The 27,646-nt window shown below is 37.7% G+C and overlaps 6 protein-coding genes across 13 annotated transcripts; 2 read left to right on the forward strand and 4 right to left on the reverse strand.

The window, feature by feature from the left end:
• LOC117620585 lies at nt 1-413 on the reverse strand. Its single transcript, XM_034350696.1, has one exon. The coding sequence runs from the start codon at nt 264-266 to the stop codon at nt 60-62; it is 207 nt and encodes a 68-aa protein (XP_034206587.1). The 5' UTR covers nt 267-413; the 3' UTR covers nt 1-59.
• A 2,428-nt stretch (nt 414-2,841) lies between these two features.
• On the forward strand, nt 2,842-4,893 carry LOC117620583 (pentatricopeptide repeat-containing protein At1g03540). The gene has a single exon (XM_034350692.1). It carries the CDS (start codon nt 2,842-2,844, stop codon nt 4,738-4,740), a length of 1,899 nt encoding a protein of 632 aa, XP_034206583.1. The 3' UTR covers nt 4,741-4,893.
• Nucleotides 4,894-5,075: 182 nt separating this feature from the next.
• Nucleotides 5,076-8,530, reverse strand: LOC117620581 (pentatricopeptide repeat-containing protein At1g73710). Its single transcript, XM_034350689.1, has one exon. It carries the CDS (start codon nt 8,367-8,369, stop codon nt 5,292-5,294), a length of 3,078 nt encoding a protein of 1,025 aa, XP_034206580.1. The 5' UTR covers nt 8,370-8,530; the 3' UTR covers nt 5,076-5,291.
• Nucleotides 8,531-9,396: 866 nt separating this feature from the next.
• On the reverse strand, nt 9,397-12,930 carry LOC117620584 (secretory carrier-associated membrane protein 1). Of its 3 annotated transcripts, none has more exons than XM_034350693.1 (12): nt 12,612-12,930; nt 11,989-12,090; nt 11,793-11,855; nt 11,436-11,469; nt 11,222-11,344; nt 10,942-11,004; nt 10,763-10,856; nt 10,534-10,579; nt 10,371-10,438; nt 10,065-10,113; nt 9,773-9,838; nt 9,397-9,668 (listed from the first exon to the last, which is right to left on the reverse strand). In XM_034350693.1, exons 1-12 carry the CDS (start codon nt 12,663-12,665, stop codon nt 9,582-9,584), a joined length of 849 nt encoding a protein of 282 aa, XP_034206584.1. In that variant the 5' UTR covers nt 12,666-12,930; the 3' UTR covers nt 9,397-9,581. The 3 variants fall into 3 exon arrangements, with proteins under 3 accessions (XP_034206584.1, XP_034206585.1, XP_034206586.1); XM_034350694.1 differs by having other exon boundaries at nt 9,773-9,858; XM_034350695.1 differs by lacking the exon at nt 11,989-12,090.
• Nucleotides 12,931-13,784: 854 nt separating this feature from the next.
• On the reverse strand, nt 13,785-21,199 carry LOC117621344 (protein STRUBBELIG-RECEPTOR FAMILY 3-like). 6 transcript variants are annotated; one of them, XM_034351762.1, is made up of 18 exons: nt 20,988-21,197; nt 20,353-20,543; nt 19,847-19,976; nt 19,683-19,754; nt 19,068-19,133; nt 18,866-18,937; nt 18,524-18,595; nt 18,361-18,432; nt 18,216-18,281; nt 18,025-18,090; nt 17,386-17,804; nt 16,859-17,274; nt 15,874-16,145; nt 15,585-15,754; nt 15,181-15,284; nt 14,902-15,038; nt 14,647-14,803; nt 13,785-14,359 (listed from the first exon to the last, which is right to left on the reverse strand). In XM_034351762.1, the coding sequence occupies exons 2-18, from the start codon at nt 20,471-20,473 to the stop codon at nt 14,261-14,263; spliced, it is 2,511 nt and encodes an 836-aa protein (XP_034207653.1). In that variant the 5' UTR covers nt 20,474-20,543; nt 20,988-21,197; the 3' UTR covers nt 13,785-14,260. The 6 variants fall into 6 exon arrangements, 5 of the variants coding, with proteins under 5 accessions (XP_034207653.1, XP_034207655.1, XP_034207656.1 ...); XM_034351764.1 differs by having other exon boundaries at nt 21,061-21,193; XM_034351765.1 differs by lacking the exon at nt 20,988-21,197 and adding an exon at nt 20,748-20,880.
• A 3,913-nt stretch (nt 21,200-25,112) lies between these two features.
• On the forward strand, nt 25,113-27,470 carry LOC117622947 (lipoyl synthase, mitochondrial). The gene is made up of 4 exons (XM_034353765.1): nt 25,113-25,682; nt 25,779-25,990; nt 26,270-26,649; nt 27,087-27,470. The coding sequence occupies exons 1-4, from the start codon at nt 25,252-25,254 to the stop codon at nt 27,204-27,206; spliced, it is 1,143 nt and encodes a 380-aa protein (XP_034209656.1). The 5' UTR covers nt 25,113-25,251; the 3' UTR covers nt 27,207-27,470.
• Nucleotides 27,471-27,646: the final 176 nt, after the last annotated feature.

The raw sequence follows: 27,646 nt of genomic DNA on the forward strand, positions 1-27,646 counted from the left end.
TAATAAAAAGAGATAGAAATTGAATTAGTCATTCATAGTAAACAAGGCCAACTAGCAAACTATCGATAAGATCGAAGAATGGCTCCACAAAACGTACATATGATGGCTCTCCAAGATTTCCAATAAAATGGGACGTAACAAAATCTTGTAGCGGTCTTCATGTCGGCAACACTCGCTCCTCCGCCGCACCGTGAGCATATCCCTGCCGCCGGCTTGCTCCGCCGCACTTGCCTCTTCTGATCCACCAGAAAACAGAACACCACCATTCTGTTTTGGTTTCGGTTTTTGCCCTTTAACTAATTTCTGAGGAGAGCACCCAAAAATGTGATGTGTTGCTTTGTTTGGAGCTGAGAGCAAGTGAGGCCTACAAGTTGAGAAATACGAAATGAAAATTTATTTGTTTATATAATGCATCAGAAGAATTATAGGTCGAGCAAGTTTTATGGTCATCTTGATTTTTGACCGTTGGATCAGTGTGGATTTGTAAGGTTGGGGGATGGAGATGTTAGCGGCTTAAGCTCCTGTTGCAGGCCTATATATTTTCGCCAACTGGCTGAGGATGATGGACATGAGATCTTGGCCGTACGTGTGGTGTGGTTGTAGATGAAGGGCTGACAGTGATCTGGTGATTAATAGGGTTCAGCTCGTTCTGTTGGGAGTGAATGTGGGTGGCAGTTGGTAGGTCCTTGGTGGTGATTTCGTGGTGGAGTGGGCTTTGGCCGACTCACAGTCAAAGCATTGAAAATCAACGGTCATCTTTCTTCCAACTTGGAAAAAAAAAAATTCGGTTAAGAAAAAAAGATGTTAACTTTTGTTTGTTTGCTGGGAAAATTGGAAAAAGATTTTGACTTTTCCACCATATGTGCATGCTACAATTAATATTTCGTTGTTTGTCTCATCCAAACTTGTAAATTTACCCTAAAACCATTAGCTCAAATTGACTCGACAAATATAAAACGTCACCACATGAAAAATATGCCCATTTAAGGGGTCATCAAATCACATTTAAAACTTTGGTTGAAAGATCAATTCTATAAAAATACCAAGAGCATCAATCAAAGGAGTCATTTTCGTATGTGTATTCTCCAATAAAAATAAAATATTTTTACTTGTCCATGTGTTGGTACACCAGCACATACAAAAATTTATCGAACTTTTTAGTTTCCATTTCGGTTCCTTGGAGTATTCATCTCTTGGTTCAAGACAGAAGGCTGCTAAGTTCCTACTGTGAAGAGATTTCTTTCCAACATGTTTTTTGAGAAGCAAGCTTCACTGCTGATGCTTTAGTTAATTGAGGCTATAGCTTGAACCCTTCCCACCTCTGAGAGAGGGGGCTTCCTTTAAGCTCCTCTGCTTTGTTTTATTTTGATTTAGTTGGGCCTGCGTTCCCTTGTAGTTTCCGGTTGTAAGATTTCTTTTTTTCAATTAAAAAAAAATTCTTATATGATTTTTTCAACTACAAATTACAATCGTTTGCTTAATAGTTAGCGGCTACAAATTGGTATTGGGATTACCATATTCATGAAATATGTCCATTCTTAAATTCAAGGACATGCCAACTTATACCATCATAATATATAATTAAAAGATTATAAGTAGAATCAGCAGTGGATCCAAGATCCGTAACCCAAGGGGTCATAATGTAAATATTCCCAACCAAAAAAGAAAAGAAAAGAGTTTTCCCTTTTTCCTATCTATTTTATCTCTTTCAAATTCTCTATTTTCTTGAGGTTCCAATTGTGATATGACATAATTAAAGATAACTTATAATTTTAATCAAACATGCTAACAGCAAAATTAATAAAACTACAAAAGTAATACCTTACGAGTATTTAAAAGCATTAAATTTATCAATAAAATTATAACTTACGGGTCTTTACTCGTGTTTGTAAAACTTACAGAATTGATATATCCATTTTTTTTTCCCTATACTCTCTTTCTTTCCTTTTATTTAATATTTTCCCCTCTTTTTTTTTTTTTTGGTATTCTTTATTTCTCTCTTTGTATCTTTCTTCCCAGCCTCCCTCGCCACTCCCCCGCTACTAACTTAACGAAGAGGCTTTCCTTCTTCCATTGTTTCACAAGAATAAATAAACAAGAGCAACACAAAATTAAAAAGGAAAAAAATATTAATTGTTCCTTGCGGTTGGTTTGGCTTTTGCATCAGTGAACAATTGAAAAACAAGTGGTCTATTGATCCATGGCAGACCAACACAAGACACAGACATGCTGGGATTTTCGTTGAGCACCTGTGTGCGCACAAGGGGTCGCTCCGCAGTTGTCCAAGGGGTCGTCCATAGCCAAATTTCAGGTATTCTAAGAGGTTGTTAGACCATTCTTGTCCCAACGTGCGTATGCTCTGAGTAGAATTATCTTCCTTAAAGAAAAAAAAAGATTATAAATAGAACTGTTAAAGCTCTAATTCTTTTTGGAGGATCTCAGCCATACATTTTCCTTTCCTCTCATTTTCATAATGTGACACCATACAAGCACGTATATTTCTTAACAGAGAAGGAATGTAAATTAGGTTATCCAAGATGAAGGAAATGCTATGAATAAATTCCCATAAATTTATTAGTTAATCAAGTAGTTTGCAATTTTTTTTTAAGAAAAAAAAAATAGGTTAGTTGACAAAGACAATAAACCCAATTTTTTACATCAAAATTCGATTCCCTCTCTATAGTTTGTAAGAAAAAACCATTTCTCATTTTTAATTGAAATTAATTATGTAAAACTTCCTTATGACTCAAACAAAAAAGAGAGGCGGGTACTCTACCTAACAAGTTCTCAAACGGCTATATATTTTTCAAAAATCAGTTTTGGCCCGTCGTCCCCATTTTCATGAAGCTCGTCTTCAAACGCCATTGCAGCTCTCTCACATCCTTAAATCTACAGAGCACCAAAAACCCATCACCCAAACAATCCCAAATCCTCCGACTCTGCAAGCTGGGCTTACTCTCCGATGCGATTCGGGTCCTGAACTCCATTGATTCCGGCGAAATCACCCTTAAACCAATCCTATACGCTTCGCTCTTACAAACTTGCACCAAAGCTGTTTCATTCAACCATGGCCTCCAAATCCATGCGCATGTCGTTAAGTCTGGCCTCGAAACCGACAGATTCGTTGGGAACAGCTTGCTTTCTCTGTATTTCAAGTTGGTTCCCAATATGTCCGAGACTCGGAGAGTGTTTGATGGTCTTTTTGTTAAGGATGTGATATCATGGACTTCGATGATAACTGGGTACGTTCGGGCTGGAAAGCCTGGAAATTCAATTGAAGTGTTTTATGATATGTTGAAGTTTGGGATTGAGCCAAACGCGTTCACTTTGTCTGCCGTGGTTAAAGCTTGTTCGGAGATTGGGGACTTGAGGCTGGGCCTGTGCTTTCATGGAGTGGTGGTGAGACGTGGGTTTGTTTCAAATCATGTTATAATTAGTGCTTTGATTAATATGTATGGGAGGAATTATAGATCGGAAGATGCGCGCCTGCTGTTCGATGAATTGACTGAACCAGGTGCTATATGCTGGACGTCGGTTATTTCTGCGTTCACAAGGAGCGATTTGTTTGAGGAAGCATTGGGTTTCTTTTATTTGATGCATAGATATCATGGGTTGTCTCCCGATGGTTTTACGTTTGGGACGGTATTGGCTGCTTGTGGCAACTTGGGGAGGCTGAGGCAAGGTAGAGAAATGCATGCTAAGGTAATTACATATGGACTTTGTGGAAATGTGGTTGTTGAGAGTAGCTTGGTTGACATGTATGGAAAATGCGGGTCAGTAGAGTATGCTCGACGTGTCTTTGATAGGATTCCCAAGAAGAACTCAGTTTCTTGGTCTGCGTTGCTAGGAGTGTATTGTCAAACTGGAGACTTTGAATCTGTCATTAAGCATTTCAGGGAAATGGAAGAGGCTGACCTATACAGTTTTGGAACTGTTCTTCGTGCATGTGCAGGTTTGGCCGCTGTACAACAAGGGAAAGAAGTGCACTGCCAGTATGTGAGAAGGTGTGGTTGGAGAGATGTTATTGTAGAATCAGCTTTAGTTCATCTTTATGCAAAATGTGGTTGCATAGATTTTGCCCGTAGAGTTTTCACGCAGATGCCAGTTAGGAATTTGATAACATGGAACTCAATGATTTGTGGGTTTGCTCAGAATGGTGGAGGTGCAGAAGCTCTTAGAATTTTTGATAGGATGATTAAGGAGGGGGTTAAGCCCGACTATATCAGCTTTATTGGGGTTCTTTTTGCTTGTAGTCATGCAGGTTTGGTTGATCAAGGGCGAAACTATTTTATCTTGATGACAAAGGAGTACGGGATTAAACCTGGGATTGAACATTATTGTTGCACGGTTGATCTTCTAGGCCGTGCTGGGCTACTTGAAGAAGCCGAGAATTTAATAGAGAATGCAGATTGTAGGAATGATTCTTCTCTTTGGGGAGTTCTTCTAGGTGCTAGCACAAGCTGTTCGAACTCCACTACTGCGGAGCGCATAGCCAAGAAAATGATTGAACTACAACCTGACTACCATTTGAGTTATGTTCTTCTAGCTAATGTGTATAGATCAGTAGGCCGATGGGATGATGCCTTGGAGATTGGGAGGATAATGCAAGATAGAGGGGTTAAGAAGACGCCGGGTAAGAGCTGGATTGAATCCAACAGTAAATTGGGTTCTTTTCTTCCTGTGGGTAATGTGGAAATTCCTAGAAGAATAAATTTTCCTGTTGTTATGGATATTGTCTGAAAGTGAGAAGAAATAGGGGTGAACCAACAATCCACTGTCAACCCATCCTTGATAAGATACTCACATTATGCAATTCAAGAAATGGTTGGTGCATGGATGCATTCTTCTTAGCTTTTCTCACTTCAATATACAACGGGAGTTTTACATTTTTTATATCATGAGAATTTTGGTTTAATCTCATTTTGTATGGTTAATTGGTGAGTGAGAGTAGATTTTGGCCCAGACTAGTCAAAATAATCAGTTATCTTTTACTGTAGCAATGTTCAAATAAGATACCGATCACTTGCAAATTTTGGCGTATCAGCCTGCATGAAAAATGAACAAGCACATAAAGCTTAAATCAAGTAGCAAAAATTGCATTCAGTGTTGGCATATTATTAAGATTTAATTTAACAAATGGGAAATACAATACATGTTTCGTCAAACCCAGTACTTTTTATACAATCTTCAAATTATTCAGCTGTTTTCCTACCATACATACACAGTATGAGATGCATGCACAAATGCTTCTGTACAGTGTAACGCCATTGGGAGTTTTTCACTTCAAATAATTACAAATCCTCAAGATCTGAAGTAGTTTCATCAGGCTCAGCTTTAGCTTCGGAATCCATTTGGTGTTCTGAGTCGAACACATATTTCATCTCTTGGCTAACCAATTTGGCAAGGTCATGCCTATTGGCATCTGTATAGGCATCTCTTACAGCTCTGAACAAGGATTCATTTGGCTCTATTTCTTCATATTTCATCTGGCTGTATATCCGCTTTACACCTTCAACCATACCAGCTTTACCGTAACAACCCACTAGGTTAATATACGTTACGAGGTCTGGTTCCAGGTCTTCATCTTGCATTTTCATGAACATGTTCAGAGCCCTGTCAATTTCCCCAGCTGCCCCATAAGCATATATAGCAACATTGTAGAGAAAAGAATCAAGTTTTACATCAGCTTTTGTGAATTTTTCACACGACTCGAGCGCCATAGCATGCATACCAACCAGAGAGAAAACATAGGTGATGATAGCTTGCCTAGAGTAAGGTTTCCCTTCATTGTAAGATGATTCAAGCTGCGTTACTGCTTCAATTGGAATACCTTTCTTCAATATAGTGCACAATACTTTAAAAGTTCCACTATCAGGCAAGAGTTTCCGAGTTACCATCTCATGCAACAATTCTCCACATTCACGTAGCTGCCCGTTAATGGCATAACATGACATTACCTTGTTAAATGAACCACAGTCCCTTATTAGACCTGAAAGTTTCATTTCCTCTGCTACATCAATGGCTTCATCAAGCATGCCCACATTCTTGTAAAGATAAATCATGATGGCATATGTTATCTCATCTGCCCAACCCTTTGCTCTCAATTTTTCAAAAATCAATTTGGCTTCAGATACCATTCCAAGATCTGCATAGAGATTGATCATACTGTTAGATGCAACAATATCTCGGGGACCCTCTAGATCTTTCAGCCTCTCGTAGAGTACTTTTGCTCCATCCAGGCAGTCCACCTTACCATAAGCCTTTATCAGGGATGTAAGAACTACCTGGTTTGCAGAAATCCCAGATTCTTCCATGTGGCGAAAATACTTAAGTGCTTCTTCAACTCTGCCAGATTCTACAAATCCATTGATTAAAGAACCATACACAAATTCATTTGGTTGTACTCCTGAGTTTACCAAGTCTTGGTACACATCAACTGCATCAGAAAGCTGGCCAAGGCGAGCATAGCATGCAATAAGAGCAGAGAAGGCTAGAGAGTGTGGCTTAAAACCCATTTCACGCATTTCTGTTAAAACATCCCTTGCCTGGTCCACCAAATCACCTCCTGAGAACATTTGAATGAGAGAATTATATGTGCATTTATCAGGCCAGGTCCCATGATTTCTCATGCCCTTGAAGAGAGAAAGAGCTTTATCATAAAGCTTTGCCTTACCATAAGCTTTGATCATAACATTATATTCCACAACATCCTTCTTCTGTCTCACCGAGTCTTTCTTCCTATAGAATATGGCCTCAGCTTCAGTCCAAAATCCCTTTTCAGCATATGCATCTATAATTGCTGCACATGTCTTTGATGAAAGCCCACCATTTAATTGACATTTCTCATAAAAAAACTTCGCCTGATCAAGCTGTCCCTCATTAATATACATCTTGATGACACCAGGAACAGAATGCTCATCAATTCGCACACCAGATTTCTCCATACTCCGAATCACAGTTTCTACATCTTGGACCATGTTTCTCTCACATAATACATGAAGAACTGTCCTGTGAGATACAATATCTGGGGAAAGACCCACCTCTCTGATTTTCCTATAACAGTTCAGAGCAGCATCAATGTTCCCTGCATCAGCATACAGAGACAGAAAAATGTTATAAGTTCTTGTATCAGGAGATATTCCCCTTTCTTCCATCTTACTAAGCAAAGCTTCCGCTTCTGACAAATGCCCATGACTTCCACAAGTAAAAATCATAGTATTGAAAGTAATAGCATCCATTGCCACACCAGATTTCATCATTTCTCCAAACACATTAGCTGCATCATCAAGACGTCCAGCCTTCCCATACAAATCAATCAAAGCATTATATGTCGATGTTTGCCTTGGTTTTCGAATAGAGTTCTCTGTATCTGATAAGGCCTTAATCTTTGAAGTGGGAATTCTCCCACCTGTCTTGAAAAGCTCAGTGGACAAGAAATGCTTAAAACTAATAGGCTCTAAGCCAGAATCATTCACAGAATCACCCATAGAATCTAAATCAAGTTCATCGAGCTCAATCTTGCCATCGCACCAATCCTTATAAAACTTATCTGCCCTATCAAACTCCCCTGCATCCTTCAAGGCCTTAACAACCGTATTCATTGTAACATCATCCGGGAAAATTCCCCTTAGTTTCATGTGCTTGATCCACAAAAGCGCTTCTTTCACAAGGCCTGCTTTCCCATACACATCAACGAGCATTGCATATGTATTGTTCGTTGGTAGGACACCTCTTTTCGCCATTTCAATCCAACAAAGCCTTAATTCATCCCATTTCTGAGCCCTACCCAGCTTTCGAAGCACTACATTATAGTGTATTACATTGGGTACATACTCCTTTTGTGACTTGAACCACTCGAAAACACGCACAACTCTTTCCCACCTTTTCTGTTCTTTGAGAATCACAGTCTGTTCTTTTGGATTCAAATTTTCGCCACACGAATTAAGGGTCTTTTCAACATCGTTTTCGGACTGTAAAGACCGCAAAATCGAAGGCAATACACCTCCATACGCCTTCTTCTTACCATTAATTGAAGAACCTTTTGTGGGCAAAACCAATGTTTTCGAATCACACTGAAGCTTAAACCCTACAAAAGCCCTAGGACCTCTCGAATTCTGCTTCTGAGCTCGTGAAGTCACAAAATGGTCAATATTTTGAGGAGTGGACAAGGCATAAGGAACAGGGTACAGTTGCCTTCTTGCTAAGCCGTGATTGTGGTGAGTAAAGTTAAATTCTAGAAAGGCCCTAGTTCTGAAAGGACATTGGGAATTTCGAAGCTTACTTGGTGAGAAGGTGCGGTTGTGCATTGAGCTCTGGAAACTTTCTTGCCCTAATTCCATGGAACTGCAACTCTGGCTGTGAAGCATCATGGCTTTGTGCTTTGAATTTTGAAACTTGGTACTTGGGGCTCAGGGTTTTTCAGCTCCTAAAGAATTAGGTTTAATGGAGGACTCAAGTTTCTCTTTCCTGCTGCAGCCCCTGGAAGTTGGTCCTCTTTCACGTAGGAAAAAGCTGAGCCTCAGGGCTAAAACCGACAAAAGAAATTTTCGAAATCTTGGTTTTTTATTGATTTATTTTGTGTCTGATGTTTAAAGTTTCTGTTTCAGTCTCTGCACTTTCTCCTTTTCTTTATACCTATCAATTAATTAAAAAATAATTAATCTTTACCACCAAAAATAAGTTTATTATTAAAATAATATTAGACAAAATATTCTGTTTATCCCCAGAAATTAAACTTTTTTGGCTTATTATCACAAAACGTCCCTAAGGGTTTTTTATTGTTTATTTTGTGTCTGATGTTTAAAGTTTCTGTTTCAGTCTCTGCACTTTCTCCTTTTCTTTATACCTATCAATTAATTAAAAAATAACTAATCTTTACCACAAAAAATAAGTTTATTATTAAAATAATATTAGACAAAATATTCAGTTTATCCCCAGAAATTAAACTTTTTTTGTTGTTATTGTGACTATCTTCATAACCTTTGCAAGATGGCGGCCATGATTTTTATATGGTTGGCACTGAAAAAATATTGGAGAGGAAAATTGTTATGGCCTTTTTTCTTTCATTGTATTATAAGAAATTAGGTCGAGTAAGAGAGATTCTCGTGTAGAAGTATCGTACTCTCTCAAAAAAGGTGTGTCTCAGAATTGAGACACATGCAATACTTAATTTTTGTGAAAGAACTATCGCATAAGAGAATCCTACAAAAGATTTATTCATTCGTCTTATTCATGTTTGCTTAAAAATGTGAAGCGAGAAAGTCATAAGAAATTCAAAATTGTACGAGACAATCAAAAGAAGCCTCTCTAGCTTGATTTATCATGGCTTCTGTGACTAAAATTTCAACTATTCAAGGACCAAAAGTACCAAACATAAAGAGTTTCTCTAGAATCAAATACGGGGAAAACGATATTTCAAGGTTGGACTCAAAAGAGGCACCATCCATCTGACTGCACAACCTAACAACATTCACTACTATACGAAATCCTTTGGTTTGTGAAGAAACCATTAAACAAAAAGAATATAAGAGAAACCGTGATCCTAACAAGTTGCTATCCAAAATCCTTTGGGTTTGGTCATTTCACATTGCTGCCATCATGGTACTTCTTGCTGCCTCACGCTTCACCTCTTCAGCCTTTCCACTGCCTCTGAAATACGTGTATACTTGCTGCGAATACGATACAATGCAAGAAGAGTAAGTTTCTCCAAAGAGGGGAAGAAAAACGACAGAGTAAAGCCAGGAGAAAAATGCAAGTCCATTCATCATCTAACCTGAATAACCCAGATGCTGAGAACTGTTTCACAGACGAACAGCCCAAATCCAATGAAGTAAAGTATCTGAAATGAGGAAATAAAGTCTTCACGGGGTCATCAACTCAAAATAAAACTTCAAGATCAAACCACTGTCATAGCAATCTAACAGTTCTAGTTCTTTCCATCATATTGAAATTCTCATCACTAACACCACTAGATTGTTGCCTAGCTGAAAACAGACTTGTCTCTGTTGCAATTATTGAAGGAGAATATCCAAGCCAACATAGAATAATGAAAGCTCGAAACTTACCCCAACCGCAGCATTGTAACCCAGCAGTTCTATTGCAGGCAAAATACCTCTGTACACAAGATCACACCAAAGAAAAATCAGTTTCAGGAGGAAATATGATTAGTATATATTTGTGATTAATAGAAGAAGATGTACTACTAGAAGAAGGCAAGGTTGTCTATTGGGAGAAAATTTTGGATGACAAGATCTGCAGGACATTATCATGTTGGATACTCATTTGTACTTATTCCCCCTTCATAAACGAAAGAACTAATGTAACAGTAGTCATTAGTAAACCCCGTAGACTGCACAGTTAAGAAAACTTACGTGATAGATTTCCCTTTGAAGACAATTGGAGGAGCAATTGCAGCATAGACGCAAAATGCAATGTGGAGCTGCAAATAGAGAATCAGGGCATAGAAGTGAGCCAATTTTCACATCATCTTGAATGCAGAAAATATAACTTTAATAAGAACAAAAATATATGTACCAGATAAGACAAGAAAAACCCAGCAAAACTCAGAGCACTATCAGTCCTGTAATAGACGGCACACAATTACAAGTATGAATCCTAAACAAAAAGTACAAGATAAAAGATATGTTGGACAAATGTTGTAAGTGCAGAGTCATCAAAGTGGTCATTTGCATAGGCCCGAAGCCTCATATACAGTTTTTGCATAGTGATGACAATAAGGTCATATCCATAGAATCATAAGTACCTCATAGCACGATAAAGCGGGCGATACCAGAGGAAATAGGATAGCGGAACACTTGCTATGAAGTAGATTACAGCCAGAAGCCAAATTATTGGACCTGCAAGAAGATAAAAGTTCAGACTAAATTATGAAAGAGTGTATTTATAATGGTTAATGGGTCTACACTAAGTCACAGATCAAACCTTCTCCTTTGAACCAGGCTACGGTAACTGCCAGAATATTCCACAGAAGACACACAATCAAACCTGAAAAATGCCATAAGCTTAGTCAACTTAAGCAACCACAGAAAAATTTGATTGAATTAATTAGAAGATCTTTTTGTACAAACAATTTTTAACTCAAACTACTAAAGTAAATACAAGGAAAAGAGCGAGAAACAAAAAATCTACAATCAAATATCATCTGGCCATTGAAACAACTATGCCGAGTATCACAAAAGAAAATAAGTAAAAATTAACATACCCAGATATGTTGTGAACGCAACATACTGGATCCTCTGTAGATGGATTGGTATTTCGTTTGCAATGTCATGATGGATGATGGGGAAAAATGGAGGCCAGTTTTTCTCCTCTATAACAACTCCAGCTGCCCAAAAAAAAAAAAAAAAAAAGGGAAATTACAAATTGGACTTTGGTGTCATAGTCTCTCTCAAGCACATATCAGAAAATGGATAAACCTCGTGCTATGGCGTCTTCCCGCCGCTTTAGTTCCTGAAAAAAGATGATGGCATTATAAATTGCACTTACTAAATACAAAACTAATTTTTATAAAAGCATACATTTCTCAACTGAAATCAATGTTGCACGTCAAAATATAAACTTGCATCTGAAGTGGATTATTCTTGTTGTCATGGCAACAATTTCTAACATGCGTTGGTACAGAAGAGGTGCCTCAAATGAACCTAAATATCGACATACCCACAATAAATTGATAATTACTATAAAATTAACGGTCTGGGACTCCGTTTACAAGTATATCAATTATATTTTATAAGCCCTTTGCAAGCATCATATGAGTTATAATGGGCAATTACCTGTTCCTTCTTTTTCAATTCAGCCTCTTTTGCGTGGAGTTCCTTCTCCTTTGCTTTTAAACTCTATAATAATAAAAATAATGAGCAAGAAATCATTGCTCGTTGACAAAAATAAATAAATAAATAAATCATTTATCATAAATAACAGATAGAAAACTTTAAAATATGATTCAACATCTTGCATATGCTGAACAACCTTTGAATTATCAAGAGGAATATCAACTGTTGCATTGCGATCATAGGGTTCAGGAGGAAGAGGTGAAAGCCTCGAGTTTGCAGGGGGGACACTTCCAGGATTCTAGAAATTTAGCAAAACGCAATAAGATGAAGATTACAAAAAGGGAAAAGAAAAAAAAAAATTTCATCTTTACAGAGTCAGCACATCAGGCAAGCACAATCACCCAAACTATGCACATGAACCCATTCAGATGCTTGAGTTCTACATAACCCAAAAAAAAAAACGCCTAAGATACAAACCTTCTAGTTGTTTCCCTTTTCTCTGTTTTCTAACCAACTAAACTGACCATTGAATAACAGAAACAAAGAAACTAGAGATGAACATAGCTACACAACCTACATTGTGGGTTTAATTCACCGTGGAATCAAATACCAAACAGAGACCCAAACCAGTGAAATGAAAATACATTGAAGATTTCGCACTATAAGCCAGGATTTCAACATATCATCAATTCCAAATCCCAAAGGATCATGTATATGTAAATACACAGACACATACAGAAATCGCGATTGAAGATAGAGACTTCGGTCTATAGATACAAAAACACGTATACGTAAATGCAGGTCTGTATCGGAACTTACCGCAAATGGATTGACCTCGTCATCGGCGAAAGGGTTAGAATCGTAACGATTCATGGGAACGATCCAAGCTCTGGTGACTGTGAAATGACAATGGGCTCTAAATCGGGAATGTGAGAGTTAAGAGTTTTCGGTGATAAGGATCGTCGAACATGAAAAAATGAGAGAGACGTTGTTTTTGTTTTTTGTTTTGTTTTGTTTTGTTTTTTTTGGTGGTTATTGGTTTTAAGGAAACGAGAGAAGAAGAGAGGCTCTTGGAGCGTACGGCCTTCGTTTTAGTGGAGCTGTTTGTTTCCTGGGAAAATTGAACCAGAAAATCAGAGACGAGATTATAAAGAGTGTTTGGCGGGGAAGGCCTATAAGTCTGTAACTTATTACTGTGCGTGGCGTGGGGCCTTTAAGAGAATATTTTAGACATTAAAAAATGGGGCAAAAATATATTTAATATTATTTATTTATTTTTCAGTAAGATTTGGAGACAAATACTTTTTTGTTTTTTTAATCGGTTTATTTATTTATTTAGTGGTATTTAGAATTTATATACATTATAAGACTGTCACGCTCACTATGTTTATTGTTTACAATGTATTGTCGAAAATAAATAAATATTTGAGAAGCAAATATCTATAGAAGGAAAAGGAGGAGATATTCGCGCTCAACCCTTGTAGTGGCCTTGCACTGTGGGAGTGCATTGAGGGAGCGTGAATAGCGGTCATTAAGTAAAACCACAATTCACTGAGGTAACAAATTAGTTTTAACGCCAATCAAAAGTGACTTCAATTAACCGCTAGTTATAATTAACTTCTAATCCCCGAGACAGTAATTGACCATGATAGTCAAGGAGCTCCCAATCTTCAAGGAGCTAATTGTGCATTAGTTGGATTGGATTAAACCACAATTACGGTCATATTATCTTTTGCATTCGTACATATAGATTAGATTAAGCCAGTTGATTAGGACAATACTCAAGTTCTCATACATGGAAATCTGAATGCCAAATTCAATGACACTCAAGTTCGCATACATGGAAATCCAAATGCCGAATTCAATAGTTAAGAAAAGTGCTAACATCAGTCGTGGCATGAATGAGTGTAGGACCCACATTGCCATGTTAGATGACTTCACCGCTGGTGCAGTCAGAAGATGTTGCTAAAATAGTAAAACTACACAGGCAAATGCGCTAACAACCTGAAATGGCGGAGAAAATCGAATTTAACCCATCCTTTACAAAACTCATGATGTGTATGTGTTATAAAATGGAATAGATTACATTTTGAATCGGTAGAAACCAAGTTCGTGAGGCATCACAGAGCAAGCTGAAAACGTTTCACTACCAAGAATTTATAGTGACAATTGACAAATAATAATAGCTAAACAATTGGGTTAGCTCAACTTTGCAGGACAGACAAACAATAGAATGACCACAGAGTATTGAATACCAAAATCGGACTGTTGGAATGTTCACATCCAGAACTTCGTGCAGCTGGTCGCAGTAAAGAAGGTTGCGACGCAGATGTTGGTGGTGTAAGTTTGGGGCCATCATCTGCAGCCTGTTTACAAAGGATGTATCTTCTGGGTTATAGCCGTAGTCACAACCAACGCACCCCCCATCATTGATAATCTGGTCATTAGGTCTTCATTTCACAAAGAAGTCAATCTTCACTTGATCCACTGCCGTGAGGCTCTCGCCGTATCATGTCTAATAGGTCTTGCACGACTTCAGACATCAGTGGCCTGAACTCTGGCTCCGACTGTAAAATACAATTCACATTTTTAGGATTAAAGTTCTCTTTGGAGTCAAGGCAGTGAATAACAACTAAAAATATAGTGGGGCTCATGTCCCACTAATATGGCAAATCAAACTTATGTTTTTGAGCATTTGAAGCATTCTATCTTTACTGAACTGAACAGAGATACCAGGTAAGCTAAGTTTACCAACCCAATGGTGCCCTTTTTGAAGAATACTATGTCACAAATTCCATAAAACTACGTCTAACTTAACTGTATAACTTACGATGTCAAAAATGGCATTGCTCACCTGAACACATCGAGATATAATGTCTGCAAAGTGTGATAAAGACTTCGTAGGATATTGTCCATTTAGAGAAGGATCGACCATCCTTGATAATGCATCGATGTCATGAAGCTGAGTAGTGGCCCATCTAACAAGGAATTGCTCCCCTCGATTCCTTGTGCTGTAAACTCAAATTTTCAAATCCAAAAATAAATTAAGCAGGGGTTGGTGGAATAATGCGAGAATGCAATTAAGAACTTGAATTTGCTAGTCTTTCACCTGTCATGGGACTTCCGGCCTGTTAATAATTCCAGCATTACCACCCCAAAGCTGTAAACATCACTCTGATGAGTATAAATTCCTGACTCGAATTCTGGAGCTCCGTAACCATAAGCCGATAGCAGATGTCCTGACAACTGAAAGTACGAAGCAATTTAGTAGTAATAAGTAGTACTGGTGATGACCATAAGTAGTCATCATTCGTTCAATTGTTCCACACTGCAAATCAACCAATAGGAATGACCTAAAGCCTAAGCAGACAATCAAAACACTGCATGCCTTTTGAAAAAGAAGTAATACGGAAGAGTGGTCTGGACATAAGCAAGCTTCAAGATCAGAAGGCGAAATCAACCAACATGAATGACCTAAAGCTACAAAACCATCTGGGAAAGAAAAGCAATATTGGCTCACTTAAGAATGCACAATTACATCCATTTAAAAAGCAAAGAAATCATTTACATTCTTACTCTTTCTTTTTCCTAAACAATGCTCATTCTGAAGGCTATTTATATATCTAGACCATATCTATATATAATCACAATGGAGAAAGCATTCACTGCACCAAATTCTCTTGCTATTTAAATCCATGTTGAAGGAATACAATACATGTCCTCCAGAAAAAAAAAAACCTTAAATTGTCAATGTTGGTCTCATGACCCACACTGTTGTAGGAAAAAAAATACCTGCAAAAAAAAATGTAGAAATATGACTTACCTGACTTACAGAACCTGATGATATCAATGGAGCCAAGCCACAGTCAGAAACGCGCACGGAAAGGTCATCATCAAGGAGAAGGTTGGCAGACTTGAAATTCCTGTGTACAATAGGTGGCTGACAGACCTCATGTAAATACCTACTCAAACAAAACAAAGACAGAGTTAGACTCACTGTAGCTCCTATCACCATATGATCAGGGAAAAAAAAAGGTCTACATGAGTGGGTTCAGAAATTGCCATTGCAATTGGTACTCACTCTAAGGCTCTTGCAGCTCCAAGTGCCATTCTAATACGAGCATTCCATGGCAGTTTCTTCTTAAATTCATCATCTACGTGCAGAGCATCATGCAGTGAACCATTACTGCAGTACTCGTAGATAAGAAGCCTTTGACCATGCTCTGCACAGTAACCAATGAGCTCAACAACATTAGCATGCCGGATTCTGTCAATGTTGTTTACCAGTTCAAGAAACTCATCATCCTTCTGCTGACTGGAAGCTCTCTTGTCCAATTTCTTGACTGCAAGTAGCTACAAATGCATCCCAAAAGATTAATGTCAGTTTCTGAACTGTTCTGTACATATAAACAGAAACTGCTTGATTACATGAGATAAAAGCACGACACAGAAAAAAAAAAAAAAAAAAATGAAATAACCCTCTTAGTGCAACTCTTTCTCCCGCGCCAAGATATTTTTGCAAAATGTCGATAAGACTGCATCTAATTTTATGTCTTTATAAAGCAAAATATCTGTTTCTTCTTATCTGCTTAAAAGGTGAAATCCAATAGATATTATGAAGTCCTCCCCAGTTTGCTTATCAAGTTTGACAGCTTGCTTTTGATCACCCTGAATTTGCTTATTTATCAAGCTTGACACTAGATTTCATTGAAAATGGAAATTCTCTACACATCAATTCATTTGCTAGAAACTTATCACAGAATGAACATGAAGGATTGAATCTACATAGAATGAATTCGATGCACCAATTCCATGTGGTTATTTTGATACTAGATCAATCATACTGTTCAGAAAAAAAACTCAGATGGTTGGAAGTACAAATAGCAGATAATAAATAAATTGATAAACAAGAAGGCTGTTTAAAACAATCAATCAATGCTGGTGGACCTAGCAAAACAATACTACAAAAGTGCAAAATAACAAGCACCTAACACAAATTTCAGTCAACTACTCATCCATGAAGTAGTTGCAATAAAGCAAAACCAATTCATAAATCAGAAACAGACCTTTCCATTAGGAAGCTGTGCCCTATAGACACTTCCCAGCATGCCTGCTCCTAGAAGATTATCAGGAGAAAAGCTGTTTGTATATTGCTGAAGGGAAGCAATGGTAAAAGACTTCGCAAAAATTGCAAGGTTTGGATTTTTAGTGGAAGGCTTCAGTTTAGGCAGTTCAGTTGGCACAAATGGCTTCACAATGACCTTCTCAACAGGTGGTGGTGGAGGAGGGGGAGGAGGGGGAGGAGGAGGAGGAGGAGGCGTCAAATACATATCAAGTGCACTCAAATCAGACTCTTGCCTTGTTACTGTGCCCGTCCTTTGGACATTTCTATCTTGCTCATCATTTGGCTTTGGAATTGCCCATGTTCTTCTGGTTTCTGTTTCATTATCCTCTTTGGGCCTCACAACTGCCTCTTTCGGAACTGTTCACCATAATTTTAGTGAGTTGCTTACAATAAGATGCATAAATATGAACGATCCAAGAAAGAACTATATACTTAAATTAGATTGAATAAAAAAGTGAGAGAATTTGCCTTTCTGTATTAGATTGGTTGGTTGAACCAAGGAGCCATTGTCCCTGGGAGGGTTCTCCCTGTCACCTATATATGCACCTATTTGATGCCGCTTGGAAATTCTGTCCGCCTCTTCTCTTCTGCCACGTCTTGGCATAAAAAACAAAATTGCTAGTACCAAAATAACAAGAAGCAAGACCCCACCAATTGATATCCCAACTACTCTTTTAGTAGTTAAAAATTTCTTTGATTTTCCAGAATTTGATGTATCTTGTGAAGATGGTCCATCAGCCTGTTTCCCAGGTGTTCTTCCAGGTGTTCTGCCAGGTGGTTTTCCAGTAGGTGGTCCCCAAAAAGACTGTGGAGGTGGGGGTGGAGTCGACAGAGATGTGGGTGGAGGGACTGGAGCAATAGAAGAATTGAATGGATTCCCATCTTTTCTGCATTAAGCATACAAGAATTAGTTACGTGGAAAAACAACTATAGCATCCAAATTATCAAGCTCTCTTTCCTTGATAACAATGTATAACAGAGATCAACAACTTAGATTCTGCATATGATATACTGCAACAGAACTTAATGCTTCATTTAAGGATAAGTCTACAATGTGTGTGAAACTGCAAGTAATCTCTTCAAACTTTTGTACTCCATAAGCCTCACCTGAAATTTGGGATATTCAGCAACTTTTCAGGTATGGGTCCAGCGAAAAGGTTATTCTCTATATTCCTGTTTAGTAAGGAAGAAAAATCATTTATAATGGGAAAGAAATGTTGAAAATGAGAAGGCAAGATAGAACTAGAAACTTCTGAATTCTGTATATGACAAATAAAATGAATTGTTTAGATGATTACAGGTCACTTAGGGGAAGATCCTGCAAAACGTCTAGGGTTCCAGACAGCTGATTGTTCTGCAAATGTCTGCCAATAGAGGAGTTAGCTCTATTCATCGACACAAAAGATGCATAATAAACAAGGCTTACTTAGACAAGATACTCACAGAGTGGTCAGAGATACTAGGCTTTTTAGGGAGGGTGGCAGTTGCCCGCTCAAATTGTTACTGGACAAATCTCTGCAAAGGTTAAATGTGTGTATAAGCCTGAAAAGCGTACAAAAGTAAAACTGGGAAGTATAAGCCTGAAAAGTTCAGAATAAGAACCTACAAATTGATCAACCCTGTGATGCTCTGAAAGGAATCTGGTATTTCTCCAGTTAAAAGATTATTGTTAAGAGACCTGATTGGCAAAATAGCTTATCTTAGAAACAATCCTATAAAAAACTGAGAGCTGCTGTACAAAAAGCAAGAAAATGACTTACATGTCTGTGAGTTCAGCCAACGAAGCTAGAGAATCTGGGATGCTTCCAGTGAATTGGTTAGCTGAAAGAAAACTGCCAAAGGTATAGACTATTATTGTTAAGAGACCTGATTGGCAAAATAGCTTATCTTAGAAACAATCCTATAAAAAACTGAGAGCTGCTGTACAAAAAGCAAGAAAATGACTTACATGTCTGTGAGTTCAGCCAACGAAGCTAGAGAATCTGGGATGCTTCCAGTGAATTGGTTAGCTGAAAGAAAACTGCCAAAGGTATAGACTATCATATGTTTTGCTTACGTGAGCATAATAGATAGGAAATAATCAGCAGTCTCAGGCTAATATTTGATACATGCAGTATAAAATTATAATTTCATAAGAGGGTTGAACATACAAGTTTCTCAAGCTAACAGGTAAATTGGATGGAATGCTTCCCCCAATATGGTTGTTGCTTAGATCTCTGTACACAAACACCAATGTCAATAATCCACAAACGTATCAAAATTTCAAAAAGAAAAAACTTATATATGAAGAAATGCAAGATATCATAATATGAGGAAAGCTAGTCCTAGATCTTTCCCCAACATTTTGCATTCTACCCTCGAGCGCACACAGACTAAACAAGTCACCTTGGCAAATGCAAAACTATCATCCTAATGAGCATTCTGGATAAAAGCTAGTGTATAATGTCCATGGCCCCCAAACTATCATCCAAAGATAACAACTTAAGAATAAAACAAAAACAAAACTTACAAGCACAAAGATTAAAGTAAAACCCATTTTGCATGCGCAAAAAGCCCCTACATGCATACTAACCAAACCTAAATCCACTCACAACCACCCCTTCATGAATATCTTCCTAATTTGCCTGTTATCTCTTAAAATGAAGACTAAAGGATTTTAATGACACTGAATCAAGATATAACTTGGAGCAAAAGATATAATAAAACAACATTACACACACACACACACACACATAAAGTTCCACCAGAGAGAGAGTACAACTTACATTGCCTGTATTGAAGCAAACATTCCTAAGTTTTCACCCAGTTGTCCTCCCAAATTAGCGCCATTAAGAACTCTATAAAATCATTATAATCATGAGACAGCTGAAAATTAACATGTTGAGAACGACCTGTCAACAAAAGAAGTCGAAGAAAGAGACTAACATACATTCCCAATATTACAGAATCGTTACACTGAACGCCTTGCCATGTTTCACCACATGGGTCTCCTCCAGCTGAAGTCCACCCAGGAAGAACAGGCGTGCCAAGTGCAGCATGTAAGTTGTTAATTGCAGCAACTGACCAAACCAGAAGTAAGCGCAGATAATAAGTGTTTGTAGCTCCAATTAACTATAAAAATTTAGAACTAGTCAAGGAAACATGTTTCCACACACAATTACACTAGAATAAAGCATTCAATTGCTGAAAACGACGACGACGCCGCCGCCGAAGCACATTATCAAAAGATTTTCTTTTCTTTGAAATAAGTAAGGAAAAAAAAAGACATACACAAAGTTATACGCAGAAACAACGGAATAATGAGTTTTGATTATCTGAGAAATCCAGTCATAACAATAATACCAAGATTTAGAACTAGAGAACCCCACTCATTTTCCCACATAAGAATTTTAATGCTGAAGAATGGCCATTAAATGAAAATGGGAAGAGGCTTACCATCAGTAGGACTAGTGGCTCCAAGAGAAACTTGAGCCAAGCAGATCAATATCAACCCCAATGAAACCTGTCCATGGATCTTCAAGTTCTTGTACTCTAACACAGATCTCTTCCTACCCATTGATCCCAAGCTGAAGTTTACTTCTCAATTCCCTTTTTCATAAGCAATCACTCACAAATCATCCTCCAATCTGAAAAATAAACCAAAAACAAAAATCACATAATTAAAATAAAATATTAATATCCAAACAGAAAGCAGCCCTCGTGATCCTAACTGGCCACAAAAAAGTTAGCAAACCCACTTGCCAAAACTCACAGATAAACAACATCATAATTTCACACACACACATATACACAGGTAAATGATTCGTGTAAACACAATGGCCTGAACTTACAGAAAGTGGAGAGAGAAAAGAATTAAGCAAATGCTGAAGGAAATTGAAGTAAATGAAGCAAGAAGCAGCAGTGAGGAAAAATGCAGAGAGCTTTTTGGATGAAGTAGTGAATTGTTTAAATGTAGAATTTAACAGGAAAAAAAAAAAAAAGAACTTAAGAGCTAAGATTCAAATGAATTAAGCAATGTAAGTGAGGCACTTAAACATAATTATTACATCATAATTCGAATTAACAATTACCAATATTAATCCTTTTTAGCCTTGGAAGAAAAGAAAAAGTTGGAAAAAGGCAGAGGAAAATGTAGAAAGGTACAGTGAGGAAGGAGAAAAGAAGGAGGAGGTGCTCTGAAGCTCTGAAACTCTTCTCTCTCTTTCTTTGCTTTTCTTGCTTTCTTTCTTTGTCTCTCCCACCACTATCTCTCTTTCTCTCTCTAAACTTCGCTCAGGAACAGTGTATGTGTGTGCGCGTAAGTCATACATATCTCTTTGTATGAAAGGTTGGGCGCATAAAGCCCACGCTCGTTATGGCGCGCGCGTCGGTTTTATTTCCTTTTTCGGAGATTTATAATTTTATCTTGTAATATCACCACAATTATATATATAAAAATCATTGACTTTGCTTTTACTTTTTCTGACTCATATTTAATGGATAAAATATGTAATCCAGATTAATCAGTTACCTAACGAGCCCTCCTAATAGCCATTTTATGTTCTCTCCATGATAATAAATATGGTCTCAGTTCAGTTAGCTAATTTGTTTTTGTTTGGATACTAATCCTTCATTCAATCGAAAAAAAAGGTTAATCAGTCTGTTTATATAAAAACAAATTTTAAGTTTGTGAGCGCATATAATCCTTACTAAAGTTACGCGAAATACACAAAAACGTACAAGTTTTACATTATTTTTGTAAAATGTGGGCTCATTATGTTAGCACAAAATATACCATTAAAGTTGCTTTGTTTGGATAAATTAAAATGTGTAAATGAGAGAAAAAGAACATAAGGAAGTTGAGATAAAACCTAGCCAGCAAAGTAAGTCACACATCATTTAGGCAACAAAATAACTAATTTGAAATGCACACATAAATAACAAACAATAAACACACTAAAAAATATAATCTATGAAAGAAGAATCAGACATACATAGTTGGAGAAATCTTTTCTTTAGTAACATAGGAAAATTTAATGTTTACGGAAAATAATTTATTAGAAGTTTGGAATCAATGAACTACGAAAAACATTGGCATGTTAGTTCTATATTTTTCTCCCTTTTCTGTTTTTTTTAATAAAAAAATTCGAATAAATTAGTGATAAGTATTTGCATGGGTTACGGGTAGCTCTGCCACGCATACCGCGTGAGCGTGACGAATTGATTTAAGGGAAGCGAAAATTAAAATTTTTTTACACTAAAAACAGTACACGTCATTAATAGCCTCCAGATTTTCCATAGGCTTCACGTGTTCCGTCGCGTCGAATGATTGTTACGGGCTTTGTATCCAGCCAATTAAAAGCCCACACAATTTATGAGGACATAATTTTATCTTTTTTGGTTTTTTTTCCCCTTATTTTTCAATATTTATAGTCACGAAAATAAAATGTTACATGAAAACGGTCACAATTTTGGACTTTTTCCCAAATTTAAAATATATATATTGGACGAGTTTAAAAGCCTGTTTGGATGAGGAGCGTTACTTGGGTTGGAGGTTAATTTTTGTCATAGCGTGGAGTGTGGGGAATAAAATTAAGGGTGAGGAAAAGCGACTTTTAAGAAAAGCAAAATTTTTCTCTTATCTATATCGGTTTCCAACGGACGAAAAGAAAAAAAAAAGTCACAAGTCATAAGAAAATGGAAAAATTCGGATCTCGAAAAAGGTAGGCGGTCTTTAGCTGTCATTCGTCGCGGCGGAATCTCTCTGATAATGGCCAGTTGAGCCACCGACTAAAATGACCAAAAACTACAACTTCTTGCGTCGTTTACTTCACATCATCGTATTATATTATAGTGTCTCTTTTGTCTCCGAAACAAAATTGAGTTTTGCATAAAACCACAAAGCAATGCCATGGCGACACCACCTCAGCTGAAAACAGTGTGCTACTTGCTTTTGGTCCTCCTTAAACCAATTTATAGTTAAAAATTATGAAGAGATAATCTTATTTAGCTGCTGATTATATTATGTGGGATATTGTAATTTAAATGGTTAAGAGTATTTAACTCCAGACATGATGTATATTGTGTTTGATTTTTTTTTTTCTCTCAATATTACTTTGTGTGAGAAAAATACGTATAGACATAGAGGACCCGAAGTCTCAAAAAGAGGAGGAAAAAAGCAAAATTTGTTTTCTTTAATATCACTAGACTTTGGGTGTAAGGTTAAATGTTTTTAATCACTTGAGTTACAAAACTCTTTACAAGCCGTGTTAATCTTCGATTTAAAAGAGAAATGAAATATTAACTAACTCTTAATCTAGTTTACTTATCTTTCTAATGTTGAACGATGTATGAAGTTTGAATTATCTATTTCTCATTAATTAAACAAAATGAAAGATGCAAGAATCAAACCATTGTATGAGATGAGTGTGAAGGAATATCCCCAATTGTATTGTCACATGGATTGCCAGTCATTAGTTTTAAACTTAATTTAAACCTAATCCACGTGACTGGCAAAATGAAGAGAAGGAAAAAAAATTAAAAAATTTTAAAAAAATAAAGAACAAGGGTGGAGATATAAATTAGGAGGAAATTAGATAATATTAATGAATGGGCAGATCTGGTACTTGGAGTTTGGAGGAGAAAGACATAGAAAGCAACCTCGTAACTGAACTTAGGCATTAATAAAAATTGGTTAAGTCACACTCACACTCACACTCATAAGGATATATAAAATTTAGTGGATGATAAGCTAAGCACTGGTCCAAATTCTCTCCAGGTCTGTCTGATCAATGCATACATGTCATGTACATCTAACAGGACATATATCCCTAAGGATATATACAGATAGCTGTTTCTTTCTTCTGTACTTGTGTCTATTATTTCTTTGTAGGACCTTTGGTGGTGCCCCAGCACCTTTGAATAGATGCTATTTGTTGACGACTTAAGGATGATGCCCAAGCTTATTGGCTGCAAAAAGAGTCATTTTTAAAAAGGAAAAGTCAATTAACACCCAATCGGAAATCAACACGCTCGAATTTAATATATTTTTGCACACTTTGTGTTTTCAAAGCTCTCATTTTTTTAATCAACGCGTAGGGCCTAAGCTCTAACATACCAAGTAACATCGCCACCGTGATGTTACTAATCTACTGTTATTATAACATGTTCATTTATTTTTTTGAAACTATATTTTTGATGTCTTAAAAAAAATACAAACAAGAGATAAACAATACAACCACACATGCACAGAAGACCAGGAGGCTAATGTGGTTTACCCAACTTCATTGAAATGTGAATCGGGTTACGTCCACGAGGTTTTTATTAATGTCTTTCATTATAGTGTAGGTTACATTGCACACATTGTGGCTTGAGATGTTGAAGGCCTATTCACCAGCATGTGATGCTAACATATATCCTAGAGTGTAAATTCATCACTTATTTGTGTTATAGTGTAGGTTACATTGCACACATTGTGGCCGATAGACTTGCTAAGTTTGATTTAGGTAGTGTGTCTATAGATATTTAGTTTGAAAAGGATCCTTTATGGCTCAATGTGTTTTTTCAAGCTGATTATGATATTATGGAGTTGTCATGAATTTTTGTTTGTAATCTTTATGGAACATGTGACACTCTTTTTCCTTTGTCCCAAATTTTGTCTCACTGAGTTTTCCTTGACAAGATTTTAATGAGGCCACGTTTGTTCGCTCGAGTATGTAACCTTTTCATAATTTTAATGCAAATTTACTACTTCTAAAAATAAAAATATTTGTCTCGAATTCTTGATTTACCCAATTTCAAGTAATTAAAAATATGTGTTATTTTTTAGCACATCAAGGTTTATGAAAGAGCTTTTATTTATTTTTTCTTTCTAATATAAGCGATAATCTAAATTATAAAAGAGTGAGTTTTCTTACACACCCACACAACTATTATGCCGTGGGAATTTGAATATAAGACTTATGGTCTGTAAATTTCCACTGAATTAGAGGCCATTTGCTATGTTGAAGGTTCAATCTAGCCGTCTAATGTTGAGGAGTTCATTGATTGAACAGCTATTGTTGACCCCTCGTTATAGCCCAGGTCCTCGATAGGCGCTCAACATAGGCTAGTCCCTCCTTATAGCCTCACTGGGTTTCTGATATTTTGGGCTCCCCATTGGCCCAAACCAACCCAATTTACTCTAAAATATCAGGCCCCAATAGAGTTACACATGGGCCATTGTTTTCAGATCCAAAATTGTCTGCGCCAACCAAACCAACCACCAAATCTCTTCACCTTCTTCCTCATCCTCGAACCATCTGAATCTCTCCGTATCGCTCATCACATTATCGCAAAACCCACATCGGACGAGAGATGCAGACCCGGTTCACAACCCTAGTTACTCGAACGCTAAAATCGACCACGCGGTCCTTCTCGTCGTCCACCCAAACCCCACCCTCGACCACCACAACCCCCTCTCAATTCCCACAGACTCTGGCGGGCCTGCGGGCCCGCCTCGCCGCCGAGTCTCCAGTTCTGACGGACTTCGTGGAAGGCGAAGGCCCATACTCCGTCGAAGTTGGAACCAAGAAGAACCCTCTCCCCAAGCCAAAATGGATGAAGGAGTCAATTCCCGGCGGCCAAAAGTACACTCAGATCAAGAAGAAGCTCAGGGAATTGAAGCTCCACACGGTGTGCGAGGAGGCCAAGTGTCCCAACCTCGGTGAGTGCTGGTCCGGCGGCGAGACCGGCACCGCCACCGCTACGATCATGATCCTCGGTGACACGTGCACCCGCGGTTGCAGGCAAGTTGTTCGATGAAATGCGCTTGAGAGCTAGTCGCTGTGCTTTTTTTATTTTTGTTTTGATGGGAGTTTTTGGTTGTGTGTTAAAATTTGTAGATTTTGTAATGTGAAGACTTCGAAGACTCCACCTCCGCCTGACCCCAATGAACCGTCGAATGTGGCGGAGGCAATCGCGTCATGGGGTTTGGATTACGTGGTGATTACTAGCGTGGACCGGGACGATTTGCCTGATCAAGGGAGTGGGCATTTTGCGGAGACTGTGCAAAAATTGAAGACGCTGAAACCCAGTATGCTAATTGAGGCTTTGGGTATGATTTTTATCTTTTATTTTATTTTTTCTGGATTATGAATTTGTGTTAATAATAGTGTTTAAATTAGGATGATAAAAATCAACTCAGTATAGAATTCAGAACATTATGTTGAGTGGACTAAAGATTGCGTTTTGTATGCATAAATGAATGGTTAAGAGATTATAGCTAACGGATGTTAAACCTGGAAATTATGTGATTGCAGTTCTTTTATGTCTACACTTTTCCGGTGTTGTTTGTTTTCCATATGCGATGTTGATTTGCCATGTTGTCTTGTAGTTCCTGATTTTCGGGGAGACTCCAGCTGCGTAGAGAAAGTTGCAACATCAGGATTAGATGTTCTTGCTCACAATATTGAGACAGTTGAAGAGCTTCAGAGGGCAGTGCGGGATCATCGTGCCAATTTTAAACAATCTTTAGATGTTCTAATGATGGCCAAAGACTACGCTCCTGCTGGAACACTTACAAAGACTTCAGTAATGTTAGGTTGTGGGGAAACACCTGATCAAGTTGTGAGGACAATGGAGAAGGTGAGAGCAGCAGGTGTTGATGTGATGACATTTGGTCAATACATGCGTCCTTCGAAGCGCCATATGCCTGTATCTGAATACATTACTCCTGAAGCTTTTGAGAAGTATCGAGCTCTTGGCATGGAAATGGTATGCTTTTATCATTTTAACTAAGCTGGCTATGCTATTTGATGTTTCTTTGCAAAACAGGTTTTCTCATTTTCTCTTGTAGTTTGGAAGAAGAAAAAAAATGTTTGAGCACTGGTATTGAGCACAACTTATAAACAAATGATCTTCTGGCCCACCTCACATATAAATTTGTTTACAAGCACGTTAGGCAGCTTTGGTTGCTCCCAGGTCCTATACCTGGAAACCAGATCAGGGATCAGGCAAGGTACAGCTGTATCGAGCCTGGTTTTCTCTGGACGTGGTAACATCATGTTATGAATATTTTGACAACTACACAACCGAGTGTTGTGAATATATGAGTTCATACAATACCATCTCATTCTATGTAGCAGGCATATGATCACATGATCGTCTGTATCTATACCAGTTCAATCAACGGTTTATTTTGAATGTAACAGGGATTTCGATATGTGGCTTCTGGTCCCATGGTCAGGTCGTCATACAAAGCCGGTGAATTCTACATCAAATCTATGATAGAATCAGATCGGGCCACTTCTTCGCATCTTTCTGCCTCTTGATAAGTGGGTTTGTTTCCTACCTTGTCGTCTTTCGACCAAAGCGGTCTGTATTCTTTTCCATCGGCTTACTCTGTGTATTTTACAAGTGAGATTATAGAGGGCCCAAGCATACATGGTCTTGTTATGATCTCTTCCAGTTGTATGCTCAATTCATTGTAATTATCGGACACCACTCTGCTCTGCTGCTCTATTGAGGTCTTATATCATTGTGATTGTTGCTGTTAATCAGCTTATTAATAGAAAGAATAATTGATTATTCTTCAATGTCACATCCATTATACATGCTGCTCCTTTTTTCGATTTTGGATTCTCGTTCGGCACTAAACACATACGAAGCGACTGACGTGGATGGCAAGAAGCTGCCTTGCAATACAATCCTTTTACAGGCAGTGTAGTTAATAATATATGTTTGCTTATAAGTCCCACATGTTTGGGTCTAC

Source organism: Prunus dulcis, chromosome 3 (assembly GCF_902201215.1).
Source record: "Prunus dulcis chromosome 3, ALMONDv2, whole genome shotgun sequence".
NCBI classification, from domain to species: domain Eukaryota; kingdom Viridiplantae; phylum Streptophyta; class Magnoliopsida; order Rosales; family Rosaceae; genus Prunus; species Prunus dulcis.